This window comes from Setaria italica, chromosome IV (genome assembly GCF_000263155.2).
Source record: "Setaria italica strain Yugu1 chromosome IV, Setaria_italica_v2.0, whole genome shotgun sequence".
NCBI lineage: Eukaryota > Viridiplantae > Streptophyta > Magnoliopsida > Poales > Poaceae > Setaria > Setaria italica.
The window spans coordinates 30,385,564-30,403,097 of record NC_028453.1 but is presented as its reverse complement, the minus strand read 5'-3'; the positions used below and the strand labels follow the sequence as shown (position 1 = coordinate 30,403,097).

At 47.6% G+C, this 17,534-nt stretch overlaps 3 protein-coding genes across 3 annotated transcripts; 1 reads left to right on the top strand and 2 right to left on the bottom strand.

Annotated features, from left to right (window-relative positions):
- Window positions 1-238: 238 nt before the first annotated feature.
- Window positions 239-2,429, bottom strand: LOC101775263 (fructose-1,6-bisphosphatase, chloroplastic). Its single transcript, XM_004965574.2, has 3 exons — window positions 1,917-2,429; window positions 1,090-1,486; window positions 239-812 (listed from the first exon to the last, which is right to left on the bottom strand). The coding sequence occupies exons 1-3, from the start codon at window positions 2,316-2,318 to the stop codon at window positions 412-414; spliced, it is 1,200 nt and encodes a 399-aa protein (XP_004965631.1). The 5' UTR covers window positions 2,319-2,429; the 3' UTR covers window positions 239-411.
- Window positions 2,430-5,431: 3,002 nt separating this feature from the next.
- On the top strand, window positions 5,432-10,386 carry LOC101774188 (vacuolar-sorting receptor 6). Its single transcript, XM_004965571.4, has 10 exons — window positions 5,432-6,118; window positions 7,621-8,113; window positions 8,211-8,517; window positions 8,606-8,675; window positions 8,774-8,857; window positions 8,976-9,217; window positions 9,325-9,388; window positions 9,487-9,719; window positions 9,803-9,909; window positions 9,995-10,386. The coding sequence occupies exons 1-10, from the start codon at window positions 5,824-5,826 to the stop codon at window positions 9,999-10,001; spliced, it is 1,902 nt and encodes a 633-aa protein (XP_004965628.1). The 5' UTR covers window positions 5,432-5,823; the 3' UTR covers window positions 10,002-10,386.
- Window positions 10,387-10,613: 227 nt separating this feature from the next.
- On the bottom strand, window positions 10,614-14,614 carry LOC101774860 (translation initiation factor IF-2). Its single transcript, XM_004965573.4, has 4 exons — window positions 13,564-14,614; window positions 13,322-13,465; window positions 11,421-11,606; window positions 10,614-10,882 (listed from the first exon to the last, which is right to left on the bottom strand). Exons 1-4 carry the CDS (start codon window positions 14,524-14,526, stop codon window positions 10,802-10,804), a joined length of 1,374 nt encoding a protein of 457 aa, XP_004965630.1. The 5' UTR covers window positions 14,527-14,614; the 3' UTR covers window positions 10,614-10,801.
- Window positions 14,615-17,534: the final 2,920 nt, after the last annotated feature.

Sequence of the window (17,534 nt, the reverse complement as noted above, 5' to 3'; positions counted from 1 at the left end):
ATATGCTCATCATGGGCCAAGGAGTTGCAAAGATTTTCGAAAGCACGTATTTTACCGGCCCTTTGGCCATGAATGTTGAAACCACCAGCATTCCTTAATCTGCAACTGCAAGGTGCAGTATTTTTGTGACTTCACTCCGCTGCTTATATTCAGCATTTGCAAAGCACGACTGCTACTACAAAGCTCTTAAGTGCTTTGCTATTTGGAAGCTATCTAATATTCACAAACAGGCATCCTGTAATCAAATAGGGTGTAGGGTTGTGCAATCTGCCTAAAAAAATTCATAATACTTACATTCACAGCGAAATATAACAAATTCTGGTCATGCAAAGACAGGATTGCTGTAAGTGTTTTACTTTTAGCTTACTGTATTGCTAGAACACCAGAAAATCTGAGTATTTTTACATATTGTTAAACTTCATATCCAGGATTAACCTTCTGCTGGACATCTCCGTAGCTTTCCAACTCAAGCATGTCCTCCATGCTCCCCAAGAACAATGGCAACCTCTGGTGCAGCTTGATGGGCTGAATCAAGAGGATTCTGTTCTTGCCATCGGACCCTCTACCACCAGCCTGTTCAGCAAGGAAACTGAGAGGATTCGCCTCATAAACCAACCGCAGATGATCCCTTGGGTTCATAGCAACTCCACCATATATGAGCGTCCGGTGGAAATCAGCAACCAGTGAGCAAACATAGCGAGCTGAGTACTTCTTTGGGTGCTGTCCTTTGCCTTGTCTGATTGTGTCAATGTACTTCCTTAGGCCCTCAGGCCAATCAAAATACCGTGCATCATTCACTGAATATATTTGTCCTGGCATTATATGCAACTATAATTTTGAGCAAAGATAAAAGAACCTTCTAAAAGATGCAGGTTGGGAATGGGTTTTTATGCACTGTTGCAAACCTTATAAAGTTCAGTTTAGTATTTGAGCCACAGAAAGCTTTTCAGTGACATCTTCACAAACTACTCATGTTGAGAGTTCAGAAAGTAATTTTGGTAAAACTTGTAATAATGACCAACAACTGCTCAATGTTCAGCGAAGAATTTGGAAAGCAGCAAATTACTGAAGACTGCTACACTTGGTTACCTCTAGGTGGTATCTGGAGGGAAGGATGTGTAAGAATGAATTCTCCAGTCGACCAATCCAATGTGAAGGCATGGGTACCTGCACCAAAGCTGATACACAAGATGGTGGCAGACGAATACAGGACATACCCAGCAGCAACAAGGCGAGTTCCACTTTGCAGCGAATTGAGCTGAGCTCTCTCCTCCAAAGGGAGATGATCGAGCTCCACTAGCCTGTTATATATTCCAAATATTGTTCCAGTAGGTATGGAGACCTCAATGTTGCGAGAACCATCAAGCGGATCGGTAACAACAACATATGGACCATCATCGGATATCCAAATAGGCAGATCATTTTCTTCAGACGCGAGGACTGCAACCTTTCCAGAACTTTTGAGCGATGACAAGATGATATCATTCTGAATTCAAGCAAAGAATTAACATAATTTTGCCATGAGTGCAAGAGACATGGTAGTAGAATATTCAAAGCTAGTTCTTGTGGTATGTAGAGTAATGGAAACACTCTGCATATGTGATTTCGCAACCGAAACTCTATACAAGTGAATTCAGCAATGATTCAGGTATCCCAGTCTTTACCCTTTAATATCCTAAAATTATGATGTCAAAGTTAATAAAATTTCAGGAACGAACTAGTTAGTTGATCTAGGAACTTCAAGCAACTTCAGATGGATATGCTGTTATGTACCATACTGCCATATCAAGCATTTAGATCGATCACAATTCGCAACAATGTAACACCTTTTTGTTCATGTCGCGTGAAAATCATGCAGTCAAATGCGAGAACGAGACTACCAACTCAACTCAAGAACATGCGAAGCCAGCACGCACCGACAATTCGTCGAGCGGCTTGGGCGCGTCCCGGTCGGCCGCCACGCCCCCTCCGCCGGCCGCCTTCGCCCTCGACAGCTCGGCGTTGCCGGGGGACGCCACGAGGGAAGCGATGCGCTTGCACGCGCTCTGGATGTGGGCCACGAGGACGGTGAGGTCCGCGGCCGCGCCGGCCTGGCCCATGTGCTCGAGCAGCGTGGGAGGCGACGCCGCCGCGGCCGCAGCAGCCATGTCGTCCGTGGCCGCCGCGGCGAGCGGCTGGCAGACGAAGGCGCGGCGCCGTGCGAACGGAGGGAGGAGGAGGCGGAGGTGCAGCGGCGGGCGATTTGAAGTTGGCGGGAGCGAGCGCGGCGGGTGGTGGCGGAGGACGAGGAAGGAGGAGAGAGACGACGATAACGGCATAGTTCAGCCCACGGTTGGATGGCTCGTGTTGATCGGCGAAGGCCTAGCTAGCTTAGGAGTGGAAAAGGTTGCATCCAATAATCTTGTATCACCACATATCCAATGAGAAGGATATGAAACTGTGATTGCCATAAAGTTCTAGAATTTAAAATTTCTAATTTCTTTTGAAACTAAAGATTTAATATTAAATGGAGTGGCAATTTCGGAACATAATTTAGTTATCCCTTACATATACCAATTGATGTTGTAACCCGTCTAATGAAGTATACATTTTAACAGTCAGGTCCCGGCATCAGATACTAAGAACAAAAATCTTAAGTTATGGCTGGCTTTAAGGATTATAGTTTTCTTTGTTTTGTTAAAAAGAATAGACTACGGGCATGTTTGGATCGCTTCCAATGGAAACCTGACCAATTATTTGGTCGTTGACTGCGCACAGACGAGCGTTTAGATTGACACTAAAGATTGGCGTGCTCAGGAGTCCACGCCCGCACCTAGTTATATTTCACACCGATGCTGGGCGTAAACACGGGCGGAGGAATCGCTTAGCAAAAAAATGGTAAGCCCACAGTTAGCGCAGTTTGGCAAGGCGTGCTTAGGCGAAAACCAAACACGCCCTACATACTTGTTGTTATAGCCATGTTGTATACTGCCAATAAGGTGGCCTTTCGCACCATCAAATCCAACCATATGGGAGAATGGGTAGGGTTCACTTCCATATGTGTTGCAACATGTTTTAATTGAAATTTAACTTGAACTATGCCATCTTGTGTTACAGCACATCTGTCATAACTTTATCCATCTAGGTTTTTTCTTCCCCATTTCATCTTTATTATCTACTGCCATTTAGAAGAAAAGTTTACCTCCTTATGATACATGAAACCTAGCACTTGTACTTATGTGCTGGACCAACTTTATTCAGAATATAGATTATGGGTTTTATGTTACACTTTTAGTTACTACAATAGCATAAGGCTGGCATTTCAACTAATATATCATTGTGCCCGAGATAGTTGAATTTCCTGTATAAAGAATTATGAGTGCAGTTATTTATTTCTTCTAAAAATAGAGTGCTTAAATAAACTACTATTAATGTAGACGTGTTATAATATTTCTGTCAAAACATAGCGAATTTGTCCAAAGTAGCAGCATATACAATTCTTGTCTTGGAGCATCAAAATATATAAGCATGTGTAAGGAATACTCTGAGTTGCACTTCTTTTACTGGATACTTACTCAGATAAAATAGGTTCATTTGTTACAATTCCAGTAATGTGTACCGGTAGTCACACATCCTATTCACTTGGAGACTCGAATCGTACCATAATTTTCATTGGTACGTAAAAGCGGAAATTTTCCATAATAGTTGAGGTGTGTAATTTTGACGTAAAGTTTTTTTTAAAAAAAAGACATAGTACATGCAAGGATGTTCCTGTGAGTCGTGATTCCCTTGGCCAAAAATCGCGATTAAGAATGGCCCCGTGGATACTAGTTTGTTGCACGTGATATCAACAACGCTATCACCTTTTTCTTTTGAATATATATATATTGACGATTGGCTAACTCCAACTTTACCAAGATATTTGTTAATGACAGAGGACGTCATTTGTTAATGACAGATGAATCTAAAACGATCTACGTTTTTAAAGGGAGGGAGTGAAGATTTTGAAGCTGCCCACCTCTTTGGCTAAGTACAGTACAATGTTTCGAATGGTCAAATTGCTCGTACAGTACACTAGCCTTCTAACTGCTCGTTGCTACTGTACAGTGCAGATGGGCATCACTGCACACTTGTCCATCGTTTCAGCTCCGCCAAAACGTTCCAGAGCCGCCGGCCTGTCACCCGGGAGAGGTTGACATGGCCCAAGGAGCACGTCTAGCCGTCGACCCCTTCCCAGGTCCACCGAGACCGACTCAAACTCACGACTGCTCAAACCGGCCGGACACGCGGTCGGCCAAGACTTGCAGCCCCTGCCGTGCTCTCTGCACCACACGAGAAGTCCGACGACTGACTGACCAAAGACTTAACCGACCCCTCAAATTATCTCCCTGTTACAAAATTCCCATCCAGTTTGTCAGTTCAGAAATCATTTGGTTTTGTCTTTCGAAAAAAAAAAAGGATTCGTTCAGTTTTGGAGGTCTTTTCCCTTGAATGGCACGCTGCCGGGCAGTGGTACTACAGCCTGTCTGAAAATTCTCAATGCAAGCAACGTGTGTGTGTGTGTGTGTGTGTGTGTGTGTGTGTGTGTGTGTGTGTGTGTGTGTGTGTGTTTAGAACGCTTGCAGCGGGAACGCAACGACTGAACTGTTTGTTGCTTGCGTGATGTCGCAGGATCGATGTACCCCACCGTGCTGTTAATTTTGGTTATAGAATATACAAGCGCTAATGTCACGTCTAAAAATGTCTTGGAATATAGATGATCCACATTTAGGCGATGTGTAACGTCATAACATTGCAACAAAGTCTTGAGCATGTCACAGCAGGTTATTTGTAGCCACCGCCCCTATGTGGCTATGTGTAGGTTATTCTTTGTTGAAAAGGTCAAGCGTCCCATGTCAAAACAATGAACTTTGCTGATTGGTAGAAATTTAAATTTGTAAAAAAAAGAAATAAGTATCGCTTTTAAAAAATTAACCAAAAATCATAGAGTGCAACTTGTAATAAGTGATGTATTTTGTACATCTTTGTGATGTAGCGGATGGAGTATGCTATTGCATTATTAAAAAAACCAAAAAAATTGTATTCGAGTTTGCACTTTCAGCCACTAAATCATCTAAAACTGCGTGCATAACAAAAATTGGAAGAAAAAAAAACTGACCAGAAACAAAGATTTTCAGGGGTACGGTAAAAATCAGGATTGATCTCAAAACAAAAGGTGAAAAATATCAGGGCCAAAAGTGTCCAAGAGACTCCAAGCCACAGCCTCCTCTCTGATCTTCTCCCTCTCCCTCCTTTTGAGATTATTCTCCCACACCTGATTCCATTTGATCTCTTCCAAAAATTGTCACTTTCACTCTCCTACTCTGAAGTGGCCTCTCTCTGTTTAGCCTCACACCTGCTAGCAGTTGGCTGCTCCCTCTCGCAAGCACCTTCCTCTCCCTGTCACCTTCTCTTGTACGTCACATGTTGACACCAATGCCTCCCGGACCAAACACCCTTCTCTACGATCCAAGCAACCTCCCCCTCCTCCGTCATCTCCCCCCTCCCAACTCCAAGTCTTCTCTTCGTCTTCCTCTCATGCGCGCTTGCAACGATCACTTGCAAACTTGCAAATATATATACACACATATTTCTCTCACCCTCTCGCTCACAACCACCTAACCCCGCTTGTTGCCCACCAAACTCGACTCATTGCCCACAATTCCTTGCTTCAAGTCTGCTTCTTCCTCCTCCTCCTCCTCCTCCTCCTCCTCTTCTTCGTCCCTCCTCTCGATCGTTGCCGGGGAGAGGAGGGGGATTGGCCGGTGGCGGTTGATTGATTGATTGATCCCGCGCCCGGCAATAATGGCGAGGCGCGCGCCGTGGCTCGCCAGCGTCGTGGCGGCGCAGCTACTGTTGCTGATCGTGGCTGTGCGGGGGCGGTTCGTGGTGGAGAAGAGCAGCGTGCGGGTGCTGGCGCCGGAGCACATCCGGGGGCACCACGACGCGGCCATCGGCAACTTCGGCGTGCCCGACTACGGCGGCACGCTCACCGGCGTCGTCATCTACCCGGACAAGAAGGCCACCGGCTGCGCCGAGTTCGACACCAAGTTCAAGTCCAAGTCCCGCCGCCCGGTCATCCTCCTGCTTGATCGTGGAGGTAGGTGCACACCACTCCTTTTCAATGTTTTTTCTTAAAAATTCCTCCTGATCAAAAGGCGATAAATTTTGGCGTCCTGAACATATCTCGAGTTCAATTCTGAAAAACATTTTTTTAACGAAATTCAGTTCTGATATATGAAGATTGAAGAAGCGGCATGTTTTGAAGTCACGTTTCTGCTGACGTTTTCTGTTTGACAAACAAAGCTTGTTCGCTGATTCGTTCGTGTCAATATCATGATTTATGTCAGCTGTCAGTAGTTGCTTTGCTGTTGAGTTATTGTCAGTGGTGCCCGGCTTCTGTCGGAAAGCAATGTTCTAGATATGATCATGATTTAGAATGGTTGGTCAGTGAGTATCAGGGCTAGACATGCCATCTAAGTGTGATAGTGTATTCTAATCATTTGATGCCGATTGATCTCCAACTAAGGTGTTACCATAAGATTTTTCTAATTCAGTCCAGCAAGCAGGGGCTACATGAATGAGACGCAGTCCGATACTCTTGTTCCATTCAGTTTGTTTTGAATAGATGGAATCCCACTACACAAGCACTAAACAGTTGTAGTTCTTTTTTAAAAAAAAAACATCAGATAGTAGTAGAATTGTCACAAACTCGTTGCTGCCTATATTTGAAAATCTGCTTATACCGGTACACCACCTGCGTAGAACAGAATCCTAGTTCAGACTTCAGAGCCATCATCAGAGTCATCTTGGTCTCACATACTGTCGATTGTTCTGAATCTCATTTTGTTTCTTATAAAATCACTTTGGTTTTGTTAAATTCGGAGTTGGCCATCGGTTGTTTTAAGATGATTTGGCATCGGATTGCTCCTTTCTTAACATCAGAGTTTCAGTGCCTGTCTCTAAACTGACGACTCTGAAGTCTGAACCAAGAAAAGCTCCCTTGAAGCATTGCATTTCTGATGTCTGAAGCTCACACACCTCATTTGATACGACCATCCCAACTTCCGAACCATTATTGGAGTCGTCTGTCTCATTTCCTTATACCTTTTCTTAATCTCAATTTGTTTCTCCAAAATTCAAATTTGGGCATATGTTGTTTTATGATGATTTGGCATCAGATTGCTCCTTTCTTAGCTTCAGAGTTTCAGTGCCTGTCTCTAAACTGACAACCCTGAACCAAGAAAAGCTGCCTTGATTCCTTGAAGCATTGCATTTCTGATGTCTGAACTCTGAAGCTCACACATCTCATCTGATACGACCATCTCAACTTCCTGGATCCGAGGCCTTTCCACCATCCCAGTTGGTGTCGGCGTGCCGTGATCCCTTGAAGCGAACGACAGCAGCTTCAGAAACCAATTATCAGGAATTGCAAATAGATCACTTCACTTGAACGCATACTTTTTATTAAAAAAATTCAGAACTAGAGCACCCTGTAGAAAGAAAAGCACGTTAACAGCATCAGTGATTCGTCGATGAAGCAACCATTCACAGCAGCAGTTGTCTGAGCTCTGACGCATCTCCGGCCGCCGCGACTTGCAGATTGCTTCTTCGCGCTCAAGGCGTGGAACGCGCAGCGCGCGGGCGCAGCGGCGGTGCTGATCGCCGACAGCGTGGACGAGCAGCTTCTGACGATGGACAGCCCGGAGGCGTCCCCCGGCACGGAGTACATCGACAAGATCAACATCCCGTCGGCGCTGGTGAACCGCGCGTTCGGCGAGTCCCTGAAGAAGATGGCGCAGAAGGTCGCCGCCGGCGACGCCGCCGGCGAGGAGGTGGTGGTGAAGCTGGACTGGCGCGAGTCGATGCCCCACCCCGACGAGCGCGTCGAGTACGAGCTCTGGACCAACAGCAACGACGAGTGCGGCGCCCGGTGCGACGAGCAGGCCGAGTTCATCCGCGGGTTCCGGGGACACGCCCAGCTCCTCGAGCGCGGCGGCTACGCCCGCTTCACGCCGCACTACATCACCTGGTACTGCCCCGAGGCGTTCCGCCTCACGCAGCAGTGCAAGTCCCAGTGCATCAACCACGGCAGGTACGCGCATCTCCCGCGACGGCGAGAGCTAGCTTGCATCGGGTTGCGCCGGCGGCGGCGGTGGCTGATATGTCGACGGCGGCGGTGGTGGTGGCAGGTACTGCGCGCCGGACCCGGAGCAGGACTTTGGGTCCGGGTACGACGGGAAGGACGTGGTGGTGGAGAACCTGCGGCAGCTGTGCGTGCACCGGGTGGCGAACGAGAGCGGCCGGCCGTGGGCGTGGTGGGACTACGTGATGGACTACAAGATCCGGTGCTCCATGAAGGAGAAGAAGTACAGCAAGACCTGCGCCGAGGACGTCGTCGCCGCGCTCGGGCTGGACCTGAAGAAGGTGCTGGAGTGCATGGGCGACCCCGAGGCCGACGCCGAGAACGCCGTCCTGTCCAAGGAGCAGGAAGACCAGGTTCTTCCTCACACCACAATCTTCTTGCACGGAACCTGAATCTGACAGAACTCATGATAACATGAACATGATGCTGCAAATGTTTCAGATCGGTAGCGGTTCGCGCGGCGACGTGACCATCCTCCCTACCCTCGTCATCAACAACGTTCAGTACAGAGGTTGGTCCTCAACTCCTCATGATAACAGAGCTTTGTTGTAAAACTCGCATCGTTCGAGAGCTGTTTGCAGCGAGATAACACGAGTTTTCAACTTGCAGGGAAGCTGGAGAGGACGGCGGTGCTCAAGGCGGTGTGCGCCGGGTTCAAGGAGGGCACGGAGCCCCGCGTCTGCCTCAGCCCTGGTACATCTCTGATTTCTTTCTGAAATTGTTCACTTGAACAACGAGACAGATGACAGAAACATGGCTGTTCCTTTCGAATCTGACGAAGAATCCCCCTCGCTCTTTGGATCTGCTGCAGACATCGAGACGAACGAGTGCCTGCGGCGGAACGGCGGGTGCTGGCGCGACGAGGCGACGAACGTGACGGCCTGCCGGGACACGTACCGGGGCCGCGTCTGCGAGTGCCCCGTGGTGAACGGCGTCCGCTACGAGGGCGACGGCTACACCGACTGCCAGGCGGTCGGGCCGGGCCGGTGCGCCCTCAACAACGGCGGGTGCTGGTCGGAGACGATAGGGAGCCACACCTTCTCCGCCTGCTCGGTACGCACGCAGTAACACCAGCGCCTCCTCGATCCTCTCCCATCTGCTGCATGAATTTTCTCCGGCAATGGCCGCCGCTAACCTCTCGCTCGCCGGTGATTGTGAAGGAGACCGCGCTCACCGGGTGCCGGTGCCCGCCGGGGTTCCACGGCGACGGCCACAAATGCGAAGGTTGGTTTGGTTGGTTGGTTGGTTCACCATGCTGATCGATCGAGAGAGTATCTGACTGATCCATCCATGTCTGCTCTGCTCCTCTCCTCCATCTCCAGACCTGGACGAGTGCAGGGAGAAGCTGGCGTGCACCTGCCCGGACTGCCACTGCAAGAACACGTGGGGCAACTACGAGTGCACGTGCAGCGGCAACCAGCTCTACATCCGGGGCGAGGACGTCTGCGTAGCCAACGGCATGTCCAAGCTCGGCTGGTTCATCACCCTCGTCGCCGTCGCGTGCGTCGCCGGCGTCGGGATCGCCGGCTACGTCTTCTACAAGTACAGGCTCAGGGTGAGTCCCCTCGTCTTCTACAAGTTCAACAAGAAATATAAAATGTACAGATGAAGATTCATTGGTAATTCTTGTGATTGCAGTCGTACATGGACTCGGAGATCATGTCCATCATGTCCCAGTACATGCCGCTCGACAGCCAGAACAACGAGAACCAGCCGCTGCGGCAGCACGACTCAGAAGCTCTCAGGTAAATTTTCACTCCCCCAACAAAAGTCCAGGACGAACACTAGTCTCACGGACACATGAATTCTGATTCCGAGATGCATTTCCAGGCACTGAAAATGGTGTGGTCGCTTGAAGCGCCTGGATGGAGAAGTTTGGGCAGTGAAATCCTAGGTTTCCTCCCAAGACGGGCAACTGGGCAAAGGAGGTGCTGCCGGGCGCACACCATTCGAATCATATTCAACATAATTTGCTGCAATTTCCACGGTTTTTGCTTCGCTTTTGTATAGAATAGAAGATAACAGTTTGTACCGAGCACAGAGGAGAGCTCTAGGGGTTTAGATAGGTAGGTATCTCGTCTCTCTTGTGGATCAAGAGGCGTTTACACACGGGATATTAGAAAAGAGAAGAAATGTACAAGCTGCTATACATGTATACCGTATAGTAGACAAACCGTACTGAGAATTCGATACTTGTATACTGGTATGTGTGAGTTTCACCATATGATTCTGGTGTTCTTGCTGGCGCTCCCAGAACAGAGCGCTCCATGGAGACTAGCAGTGTGTCCAGTGAAAAAGGCCCAGAAATGTATTGCATTGTACAACAAAACTACTAACTTCTGATTTCCAAAAGAACGATTTGATTAGCACCCAAGTATCCCAGATAAGGGATCAGAGTTTCATATGACGAATAAAATGGCGGCGATGCTTACACTTGTGCAGAAGCAAATTGACAGGGAGGAAAATCCCGCAAAAGAAAACCACGTGTATCAGCAATTTTATTTATCAGACTAGCATCCCAGCAAAAGAGAAAAAACATTGCATAAAGATGGCCATCACATCTTCCCTCAAAAAAAAACCTTCAATTCTCCTTGTGGGCTAAATGAGATGGTTACTACAACAGTATAAGAGACCTTTCTACTTGTATTGCTCTGAAACAATGCGAGTGAACTTGTCCATGAATTGGCATTTCTTGTCAAAACCCCAGCCAGGGTTGTTCTGCAACACACAGAAAGAGTAAAGGAATTAAGAAACCCATCACGATACGATATTGATTATCTTATTTTGGAAGGAAGAAGATAAGGAGAGTAGCAATCAGTAAGAAGCCTCAACAGTTCAAGATAGAAACGAACATCTACTATCGTGTTACCTGTTGAATGCATATCTCTGTGACAGCATGTCATGACATGGCTACATGAAATATGTTCCATAACCAGTGCACAAGACCACTAGACCAGATGATACTCAAACAGGGGAAATGTTTGAGATATTGTGAAATATGTATAAAAATAAAACAAAGGATTTTTTTCCCCTTATAGTTAAACATCACGTTCGATGTGGCAACAAGTGGAAGCTCTATTTTGGAAAGAAACCTACTACAGATGGTGACATCTTATAATGCCAAGTTAGACATGAATTGTGTTTCTCTCATCAACAGATGAGATTCAGGAGTGAGATTACTCAAAATGAAAACACATAAAGTTGAAACACCACTACCACAGATATTGTTCAGAGCATAAGTTTTGATAACACAAACCTTAAGAGAGAGTAGAGTTTTGTCAGTAAACCGCTTTACTGAAGAAGGGATGTTTTCAGGGAGAGTATTTGCAACTCTTTGCAGCTCCTCTTCTTGTTGTTTTGCAGTAACAACATCAGGTCCACTGTACATATCTATGAGCTCTTTCATATGGGGTGCTCTAGCCATTACATCTTTCACAGCTTCCTGATAGTGACACAACAGTAGATTATATTAGAACAGTTAAATGGTAATTAAAAAACTCAACCATTAATTTATATGTGCTGGTTGGCATATTAATCTAATGATCTGACACAGAATGTGAATGTGATCCTGTAAAGACTCCAGGCTATGTTTCACAATAACGCGATATGCCAATATGGATGCAGGTACAGTGATACGGCATTTGTCCAAAAACAAGGATACACTAATAGGGCGAATATATATAAATATATACTTAAATATCACTAAGATATAATTAAAGTAGTAACTGTTAGACATACAAAAATACAAAATTGAAGGTTGCTACTACTAAGCAAGCAGCTAATGAACACCACAGCAATTAAAATATTGAAACTCACACTGAATCATGTCCAGCACAAGATAAAAGGAATAGAAATGAAAAGAAGAGAAAAGATGAGATGGGCTTCCATGTGCTGGGCTGCTGGCCCACACAGACCATTTAAGGATACCCTAATCACTCTTCTGGTCCTCTACGCACACAACTCCCGCAACCACTTGCCCTTCTTGGATGCTCCCTCTTCTTCCCCCAACGTGGCTTCGCCACCGGCATATATCACTCACCACCAGCCACTATTTCACACCAACGACTAGCAAAATGGGTAGCCCATGCCCTCATATCTCTAGTACTCAGGGGCAGATCCGACGTGGGGGCTGGAGCGCCCCCCCCCCCCCCCCCCCCCCTATAAATTTTATCCATAGATGAAGAGGAGGAGGAAGAAGGAAAAGAGAGGAGGGGGAAGAGGAGGAGGAAATTGAGCCCCCCCTATTGTGTGATCTTGGATCCGCCCCTGCTAGTACTAGTACCCTCGGTTTGTGCTCTGCTCGGACCCTGCCCACCTCTCCAGGCTCTCCCAAATTTTCCATCTCTCTGTTACTCATCTCATGGACAAGAAGCATGTCGGATCAAGGTATCAGCGAGCATTGTAAGGCGTATCAGGAATTTTTTTTAGATCGCAATTTCTTGATACTTCTGATACACGTGCTGCCGTGTATTTGCCATATCCTGTCATATCCAATATGGAACCAGCTCCACACTCCCACTGACGTACTGCCCTCTGATGTTGGGTTAATGGCACGCATATGTCATGACCCACATCAGAGGGTAGTGCTGCAGATGTGATACGGGTATGGCAGCCTATCTGAAGTATCAGCGATACATACACTAACACTAGAAACAGGTATGCTTATAAAATTAATATGTAGTATCCACTTGAGCAATTTTGAGTTATGTGAGTATATATGAATGGAAAACTCCTAATACCATCTAGAGAAATGAAATCAATCTGGATAACTATATGTATGCTAATATAATAGTCGTCAAGTTACTTAAGTATAACTAGACACATACCACAATCATATACATTTGTAAACTGAGAGCAGTAATGTGGGTGTAGCCAATGTCAAACTTCAAGCAGGTAACTATCATGTCATATTATCAACCACAAACCCGTTTTTGTACTAAAACTGCAGAAACATAGCATCATGGTGTGGATTGTCTTCATCACCCTAATACAAAGTGTTCCTGTACCAGCAGTGAAGATGTGCTATATGACCGCATGATGAAGACCATAAATTGTCTACGTCACCCTTACTTGAGTAGGCAAAAAAAACAGTATCTACTAGCACAAACATTTTCAAGGGGAAAGATAATACTCTGCAAGGCCAATTTAAGAAATTACCTCCCATTCTTCCTGGTTCTGGATGCCCTCATACGCAACTATGAAGGGCTTCACCTTTTGAAGCATCTCCTCCAATGACATTTGTGGTTTCTCATCAATATCAGGATTAGCAAAATTCACATGGTACTGTGGTTCAAACTCAATCTGCACGCACATACCCACAGCCACAAGAACAATCAGGAACCACCCAAGCACATTCAGATTGGAAAACTCAGCAAAATCCACTGCAGTGCCGTACGCACCATGTTGTTTGTGTGGCAAGCCTCTTGGTACGCATTCTCCATTGGATGTGGCAGCGCATTATCTGCCGCCTCCATAAACGCCTGCTCCAGAATCTTCATCTTGTCCTCGCCAAGCTTCTTCTCCAGCTTCTCACCGTCGGCGTTGTCCCCCAAGTAGATCGCTTGCCGGTCATCCAGATCAACAGACCGGCGGTCGTCACGCGTGCGACCCCTGCCACGGCCGCGACCACGGAAGCCGCGACCCCTGCCACCGCGCCCTCCGCCATCTTCGTCGCCGCGGCCCCCGCCGCGGCCTCCGCCTCCTCCTCCCAGGAGCTCCAATGCGCGCTTCACAGCGTCCTCCCCCGACAACTTCGGTTGCTGCGGGCCGGGAGCCGAGGTAGGCCCGACGGCCGCCTGCTTCGCCGCCTCGCGGCGCCGGATGAAGCGGTTCTCCTCCGGAGGCTTATCCACCGGCGGCTGCTGCATCCGCGGCACGCCGCGGCCGGCGCCGGTGAACGGGAGCGCGCGCGGCAGCGGCGGGGCGGAGGAGGACGAGGCCTCGGGGCTCGGCGGCTCCGGATCGCGGCGCGGAGGAGCGTCGTCGAAGCGCTTGGTGAGGGTCGGCTGCTTGGGGGCGTCCTCGGGTGGCGGCGGCGGGGGCAGCGGCGATCCGCGGCCGCGACCGACGCCAGAGGACGCGGCGAAGGACGGGATGGTAGCGGAGGAGGGAGCCGCGGGCTCCCCGCGGCCGCGCCCGGCGGGTGCCGCGGCGGAGAAGGGATCCGCGCCGTCGTCGTCGGAAATGGTCCTACCGGGAGCGCGCGGCGGGCCGGAGGGCGGCAGGCCGCGCCCGCGCCCACGTCCGAAACCTCCGTCACCACCGCCGATGCCGGAGAAGGAGGAGAAGGCGGGGGCGTAGGAGGAGGGGAGCACAGCGTGCCGCCTCGCGGCGGCGGCGGCGGCGGCGCCGATCCCTCGCATGGTGGCGGTGATGGGTTTAGCGCGGGGATGCTGCTTAGGGTTGGGCCGCTCAACTCTCGTCCGGCGAAAGGAATGGTGGGCTGGTGAGATGCGGCCTGCGGCTGTCCGGCCGTTGGATCGGGTACGCCGCTCTAATGGCTCATAATCTACGGTTGGGAATTTTTGGCCTCGACTTTATAAACTAGAATGCAAATTTACAAGTCACAGGGTACGCCGCTCTAAAACTCGATTATTGTTTCGCAGCGCACTTCCTACACTTCAATCGTCTAGAAACGACACTTTTCTGAGTCCGTGGAGATTCTAACCACCGGTAGGAATTTAGAAATGAAGACGTTATTGAGCTTTTAAGAGTTTTTAGGGAGGTAAGTAGACCCAACTAAACATAGGCAATCGCACATCGCCGGCTATGGGCGGAGGACTAATAGTTAAGGAAAAAACAAGTTAGGGTAGAGGTTGTGACTCTGGATCTAGGCAGGGAGACATCAAAGATGGAGAGGCATGTCACGGTGAGAAACTTACCATTTTAGTGTGCATCGATGAGAGACAACACAACCTTCAAATTTAGTCAAGGTTGAAGAAAGAATACTCGTATTTTTGTTGTTTCTCATGGTATCTTAGAATGGTAAATTTCACAGTATATTTAATTATAAAGGCCTACTTCTTACTTAGCTTTGATGTAAAAACCACCCAACCATGCATGCAAATATGCAATCAATCAACCGATTATATCCAATTTTGCTAATATAAGCGGAGCCAATCTCATTCGATCGTGTGGATGCTTATTTATCATGTGTGTGTGAAGACATTTTGCAAATAGGAAAACATGGTGGGATCACGTTAAAGGTTTCAATTCGTGACTATATTTCGTAACTACAAGGATCGCAATACTTTATATAAGTATATTGACTCCACATTGGTAAAAAAATCATGTGGAATCGATTAAGAGTGTAGATTATTTTTGCACCGGATATGAGTCGAGGTGAGCTTAAAACAAAGGTATTATAAAAGGCAGTTTCAAAGTTAAAAGTGAAATTTGTTATGTTTTTTTTTTTGCATTTTTGTCTCGGTGTGGGGTGCTATTTCATCTATCGGTAACATTGTGCTTACCACATTTTTAATATTTTTCTCTTAGTAGTAAGTCATTTTTCTTTAGGAATAAGTTTGTGCAACGCCAATAAAAGTTTTTGAGAGAATGCTACGCCATCATTTTATTTCCAGAGGATGCTACGTCATTGTTTGAGATGACAGGTTCAGTAACAAACTTGTAGCTAGGCAGATATCTCCGGCCCAGTTTGGCGCGGCTAATTCTACAGCCCAGCAAGCTGCTTGCAGACCTAGCCCAGTCCGGAGGCAACCAGGCCGCGCGCCGACGCCAGCTGCTGCCTTCTTGCTTTGCGCGGCGGCCGCACGTGCTCGGGCATGGAGTCTGGACGCAGCCCGAGACGCCGCCGACACCCGCCGCCATGCCGTCCGCGCGAGACATTCCAGCCGTGGGCTGCACGCCGCCGTCGCCCAAAGCGGTGGCGGATCCCATGGCCGTCGCCCCAAGCAGATCGAACCGGAGGCCAGGCCTGACTCTCTCCCACGCTGAAAGCGAACCGCGTGACGTGCTCCGACGAAAAGGCAAAGCACAACGCCTTCTCTCCGACTCCGACGGCCGGCCGGCTTTTCCCGATGATCTCTTCCTCACATCTCGGGTGAAAAGCTGAAGCAATGCAAGCAGCGCCGGCGAACAAACCCTGGCACTGTGTGTCATCTGCCATACGCGTACACGTCCAGCTTCTGCATGAATCATATCGTATGAACTGAACTTTGCTTGCTCAATCCATTGGCTTGCTTGGTAAAACATATGGCCGCGCGCCAAGCTAGCAGGCCCCATGCCTGCCCTAATTTGGCAGTAGCTAGAGACATTGCTTTAGCAAAGAGAGACATTGACAAACAGCTCGAGTGCGTTCACACACACATCAGATCTCTGAGATTTGGCTGCGCCATGATTACATGCAAATATACTAGTCATTACTATAGGAGACGAATGGGCCATGCATGCTCGCCTGGCTAGTAAGGTTGGCTGATGATGAGATGAACTTTGTGATCTGAATCATTTCATGTAAAAGAGGACGTCTCAGTCTGATCCTCCATCCATGGGGTTAAACGCATGGGAAAAAGAAACTAATACATGTTTTTTCAAAACCAAAAATAAACTTATCCATGCATGGTAGTCATGTGTTTCTTCGAGGAGAACAAATAAATTATAGGGCTGTTCTGAATCATAAATTTTATATGTGCATCACATAGAATCAGTAATTAATTGTAAGAAAAATTTTAGAATGGTCGGAAAAATGAGAGCCGCCCGCCCAATCCGTGAAATTAATCAAATTTCCCTTATCGAAAGAATAAAATCCAATAATTTAGCCCAAAAATAGACTTGCAAAACCGGTCAGAATCAATATAACAAATTGTTTTCGTTTGCGTGAGTGAAAGCCTGCAGGCATATAGCTCTTATATATAAGGTTTACTATGCTTGCAAACACATTTCACATGTGTCTTATCCTATCTTATCTGAAAGAGCATCTCGACACAGAGCTGTGCTTGAAATGCAAGCTACCACCCATAGTGGACAGTATGATTTCTGAGCTTGATCGATGAGAGAACTAAAAGTAAAACACAACTTTGCTAGGCATATTTAGTCATGCATACGCCGTCTCCGTTTCATGCGCTTTTGCACGTGGACGTAAACACTTTCGTAGCGAATCTGTACTATGGATGTAGCAGAGTTCCATACTGACTCGGATTGCACCGTACGATCTGCAAACACCACTGCTTGCATTTACAATTTTTTTTTTTGCAACTGAAAAATCCGGGCCTGCATGTCTGGCTTGAAATATCCGAGGACTTGATCAGCATTTATGTAATTACAACCGTGTATTAGAACCTTATTTTGGCGATGCAGTGGTTGTCATGCATGTGGCAGAATGGAATTTTACAAAAGACAGTAGACATGTAATTTT

Bases quoted from the DNA above. Each gene is read 5' to 3' on its own strand.
- LOC101775263 (XM_004965574.2), bottom strand. From the start codon at position 2,318: ATGCCGTTATCGTCGTCTCTCTCCTCCTTCCTCGTCCTCCGCCACCAC. The intron at 1,487-1,916 runs GTGCGTGCTGGC...GCTTGAATTCAG, and splicing joins AGCCGCTCGACGAATTGTCG to AATGATATCATCTTGTCATC. The intron at 813-1,089 runs GTAACCAAGTGT...ATATAATGCCAG, and splicing joins CCTCCAGATACCACCTAGAG to GACAAATATATTCAGTGAAT.
- LOC101774188 (XM_004965571.4), top strand. From the start codon at position 5,824: ATGGCGAGGCGCGCGCCGTGGCTCGCCAGCGTCGTGGCGGCGCAGCTA. The intron at 9,218-9,324 runs GTACGCACGCAG...GTGATTGTGAAG, and splicing joins ACACCTTCTCCGCCTGCTCG to GAGACCGCGCTCACCGGGTG. The intron at 9,720-9,802 runs GTGAGTCCCCTC...TTGTGATTGCAG, and splicing joins TCTACAAGTACAGGCTCAGG to TCGTACATGGACTCGGAGAT.
- LOC101774860 (XM_004965573.4), bottom strand. From the start codon at position 14,526: ATGCGAGGGATCGGCGCCGCCGCCGCCGCCGCCGCGAGGCGGCACGCT. The intron at 13,466-13,563 runs GTGCGTACGGCA...ATGTGCGTGCAG, and splicing joins CTTGCCACACAAACAACATG to ATTGAGTTTGAACCACAGTA. The intron at 10,883-11,420 runs GTTTGTGTTATC...TGTGTGTTGCAG, and splicing joins AAACTCTACTCTCTCTTAAG to AACAACCCTGGCTGGGGTTT.